We start from the raw sequence: 3783 nt of genomic DNA on the forward strand, positions 1-3783 counted from the left end.
CCTTTGTCCTCAGTCCCCAACTGGTCCCCCAGTTGTCTCCCAGTCCTTAGGTGGTCCTCAATCCTCGTTCTCCAGTTGTTATCTCCCAGTCCTTAACTGGTCCCCCAGTCCTGGTCCCCTGGTCCGTAACTGGTTCCCCAGTCATCGTCTCCTAGTCCTTAACTGGTTCCCCCAGGTCCTTAACTGGGTCCCCAGTCCTTTTTCCTCAGTCCTTAACTGGGTCCCCACCCCTTAACTGGTCCCGCAGAGCTGGTCTTCTGGTCCTTAACTGGGTCCCCAGCCCTTAACTGGTCCCGCAGAGCTGGTCTTCTGGTCCTTAACTGGGTCCCCAGCCCTTAACTGGTCCCGCAGAGCTGGTCTTCTGGCCCTTAACTGGGTCCCCAGCCCTTAACTGGTCCCGCAGAGCTGGTCTTCTGGTCCTTAACTGGGTCCCCCAGTCCTTAACTGGTTCCCCCGTCCTTTTTCCTCGGTCCTTAACTGGTTCCCCAGTCCGTAACTGGGTTGCCCATCCCATAACTGGTCCCCTAGTCCTAGTTCCCAGCCTTTAACTGGTCCCTGTTGGCTTCTACCCTCCATGGGATGGTTGGGAAGACAAACGCCGCTGCTGGGTGGCCTCCCTGGGTGCGCTGGGTGAGAGGGGGGGACCCGGGGGGACACCCTGTCCTTTGTTCCCAGGACGCCCGCACCGCTTATCGTCGCATCCTTTCCGAATCCGCCCGGAAACTCAACGCCCAGGGCTCCCAGTTGGGCAACTGCATCGAGAAAGCTCGACCTTACTACGAAGCCCGTCGCTTGGCCAAGGAGGTAACGGAGCACCCGAAAGGTGCAGAATAATGCCCCCCCCCCACCCCTCCGATGTCATAACCCATTGTTTTGGGTTTTTTTGGGTTTTTTTTCCCCCCCCACACTGCTCGCAGGCGCAGCAGGAGACGCAGAAAGCGGCGCTGAGGTACGAGCGAGCCGTCAGCATGCACAACGCCGCCCGCGAGATGGTTTTCGTGGCCGAGCAAGGGGTGATGGCCGACAAGAACCGCTTGGATCCCACCTGGCAGGAGATGCTCAACCACGCGACCTGCAAAGTACGGGGCCGGGAGGGGAAGGGTGTGCGTGTGTGTGTGTGTTGTTTTTTTTTTTTTGAGAACCCCCCCCGATTTATTGTCCGTTAGATCACGAATGCTCTCAGCCGATAACCCCTCGCCACCTGGGAAGGGGAACGGGGGAAGAAGGCGGCAACCGGAGGGTCGGAGTATAAAGAGATTTAACACAATGACGCTAAATAATTCATAATAATAATAATTACTCGTTCGTTAGGCGTCGTTAGCGGCCTCGCCCACCCAGCCGCTCGCTGCCAACACCCGATGGGGCAGAAAACTCAGTAGCCCAACAGCAAACAGCCCCCCCCAGCCCCCAAAGTGTTTTAGGGGTGCACCGAGGAGGGATGTTTTGATCGAGGAGCTTCGTTAGCCGCTTCGTTAGCGGCCTCGCCTTCCCCCCCCCCCCCCCGCCCCAGCCGCTCGCTGCCAACACCCGACAGGGCGGCAAAACTCAGTAGTAACCCAACGACAAACGGCCCCCCCAACTTTAATCCCCCCCCCAGCGTTTTAGGGCCGCACCGAGAAGAACTAATATCGATCCCAATAGCCATATAAAATATCCGCGGATTATATTCGGCTCATTCTACCAGCGGGAAGCTGGGGGGCTCCCGGCAAATACCGGACTCGGGGAGGAAGGGAAGGGCTCGGGGCATGAAATTGGGTGGATGGAAGCGGAGAAGCTCCCGTTTTTTCTCCGCGAAATTGTGGATTGATGTAGAAACGGGATGTTCGTGGTGTGAAAGAACCCTGTTGGTAGCTCCCGGGTGGAGCGCCCGGCTCTCGCTTCTCCTTGTCGTGTCCCCCCCCCCCTGCCCCCTGCGCTCAGCGAGCTCAAAAATACCCGAAACTTGAAACCCGCGCCCCCGGAGCTGGCTCTAAAACAGATATTTTTTTCCCCAAACTTAAGACGTTAGAATCGTCTAAAAACGTAATTTTCCCCCAGCGTGAAGTGGGTTTTTCTTACCGGAAAGTCAAATTCTTGGAAGAGTTTGAACCTGGGTGGCTCAAACCGGGACGGAGGGTAGGATGGGACCCGGGAGGAGGTTGGGGACGTTGAGGGGGAGGACGCGCACGCACACACCACGTTTTTGAGGGGGGTTTTTTTTTTTGGGGCGTCCCCAGGTGAACGAGGCGGAGGAAGAGCGACTTCGGAGCGAGCGGGAGCATCAACGCGTCACCCAACTGTGTCAACAAGCCGAGGCCAAGGTCCAAGCCCTCCAAAAATCCCTCAAACGCGTCATCGTCAAGAGCAAACCCTATTTTGAGCTGAAAGCCCAGTTCAACCAGATCCTGGAGGTACTGGGAAAGGAGTGGGGGGACACACACACACGCGGTTGTACTGTTTTTTCACCCCTTGGGGTTGGCGGGGGGTGCGGGGATCCTATTTTTGGGGTGGCTCCTCCCGCTTTCTGCCGGTTTCGGGGATGAGGCGTGGATTAAAGGAGGCTGGGTGGGGTTCGGGAAGGGGCCGTCGGGACGTTGAGGTGACCCCGGCGGCCGCTGCCGTCACCTCCTCCAGGAGCACAAGGCCAAAGTGACGGCGCTGGAGAGGTTGGTGTCCCAAGCCAAGACGCGGTATTCGGTGGCCCTGCGCAACCTGGAGCAGATCAGCGAACAAATCCACGCTCGTCGCCTCCAACGCCTCATCGTCCGTCGGGCTTCGCCGGTGGGAGCCGAAGCGAGTCCTCAACACGCCGGTACCGAGGTCGGGGGGACAGGAGGGACGCATTTGGGGACCGAATGCCCGCCGGGTGACACCCTTTCGGTGCTCAGCCTTCAAACCATCGCCTCCGACCTGCAGAAGTTCGACTCGGTCGAACATTTATTGGGTCTGTCGGACGCTACCAGCCTCAACAGCGAGGAATTGGAGGAACGGGAGCAACGCCGGGGGGGGCAGGGGCATTTCAAACATCACCGAAGCATCAGCCTTTAACCCCCCCTCCCCCTATAAACCCCCCCCCCCCCGCCCTCCCCGGTGGCTTTTTACCCCCCCCTCACCCCCCAACCAGGGGAACCCCAAAAGCCAACGGGGTCTGTGGCGCAGCCCCACTGCGGTGGGGTGGGTCGGAGCTGCCGGGGGTGACGCTTTAAAGCCCCTCGTTGATGAAGGTGATGATGGGGGGGGGGGACAAAACTTTGGAGGGGGGGGGGGGGGGTGGTCGTTGGGGTTCACCCCTTGGAATTCAGTGGTTGAAGTTGGGGGGGGGGGGACCGTTTGCCGTTGGGTTACTGAGTTTTGCCGCCCCGTCGGGTGTTGGCAGCGAGCGGCTGGGGGGGGCGGGGGGGGGGGGCGAGGCCGCTAATGAAGCTCCTCGATCAAAACCCCCCTCCTCGGTGCACCCCTAAAACACTTTGGAGGGGGGGGGCGGGTAAATAAAGTTTGGGGGGGGGGGGAGCTGTCCCGGGGGGGGGGGGGCTGTTTGCCCCGTTGGGTGTTGGCAGCGAGCGGCTGGGTGGGCGAGGCCGCTAACGAAGCCGCTAATGAACCGGCCCCCCCCCCCTCAGTGCACCCCTAAAACGTTGTGGGGGGAAGGGGATAGGGGGGACCCTGCCTGATTTGAGGCGGGGGGGGACACACAACATCCCCCCCCCCGCCCCCCTCCTTCCTCTTCATCCCCCCCCCCCCTTCAAATTCCACATGGTCATTTGGGGTTATTTTCCCCCTTTTCCAGCAAAAGGCGAGGCTGAA

At 60.0% G+C, this 3783-nt stretch overlaps 1 protein-coding gene across 1 annotated transcript; it reads left to right on the plus strand.

Moving 5' to 3' along the window:
• The first annotated feature begins 368 nt into the window (after nt 1-368).
• Nucleotides 369-3039, plus strand: SH3BP5L (SH3 binding domain protein 5 like). Its single transcript, XM_054183803.1, has 4 exons — nt 369-804; nt 918-1079; nt 2217-2390; nt 2614-3039. Exons 1-4 carry the CDS (start codon nt 580-582, stop codon nt 3025-3027), a joined length of 975 nt encoding a protein of 324 aa, XP_054039778.1. The 5' UTR covers nt 369-579; the 3' UTR covers nt 3028-3039.
• Nucleotides 3040-3783: the final 744 nt, after the last annotated feature.

The sequence above is a fragment of the Rissa tridactyla genome, chromosome 27, assembly GCF_028500815.1.
Source record: "Rissa tridactyla isolate bRisTri1 chromosome 27, bRisTri1.patW.cur.20221130, whole genome shotgun sequence".
NCBI classification, from domain to species: Eukaryota; Metazoa; Chordata; class Aves; order Charadriiformes; family Laridae; genus Rissa; species Rissa tridactyla.

What these genes read in the sequence shown, in the direction of transcription:
- SH3BP5L (XM_054183803.1), top strand. Translation starts at nt 580, where the DNA reads ATGGTTGGGAAGACAAACGCCGCTGCTGGGTGGCCTCCCTGGGTGCGC. An exon ending in CCCGTCGCTTGGCCAAGGAG is followed by an intron (nt 805 to 917) that starts GTAACGGAGCAC and finishes CACTGCTCGCAG; the next exon opens with GCGCAGCAGGAGACGCAGAA. An exon ending in AGTTCAACCAGATCCTGGAG is followed by an intron (nt 2,391 to 2,613) that starts GTACTGGGAAAG and finishes CACCTCCTCCAG; the next exon opens with GAGCACAAGGCCAAAGTGAC.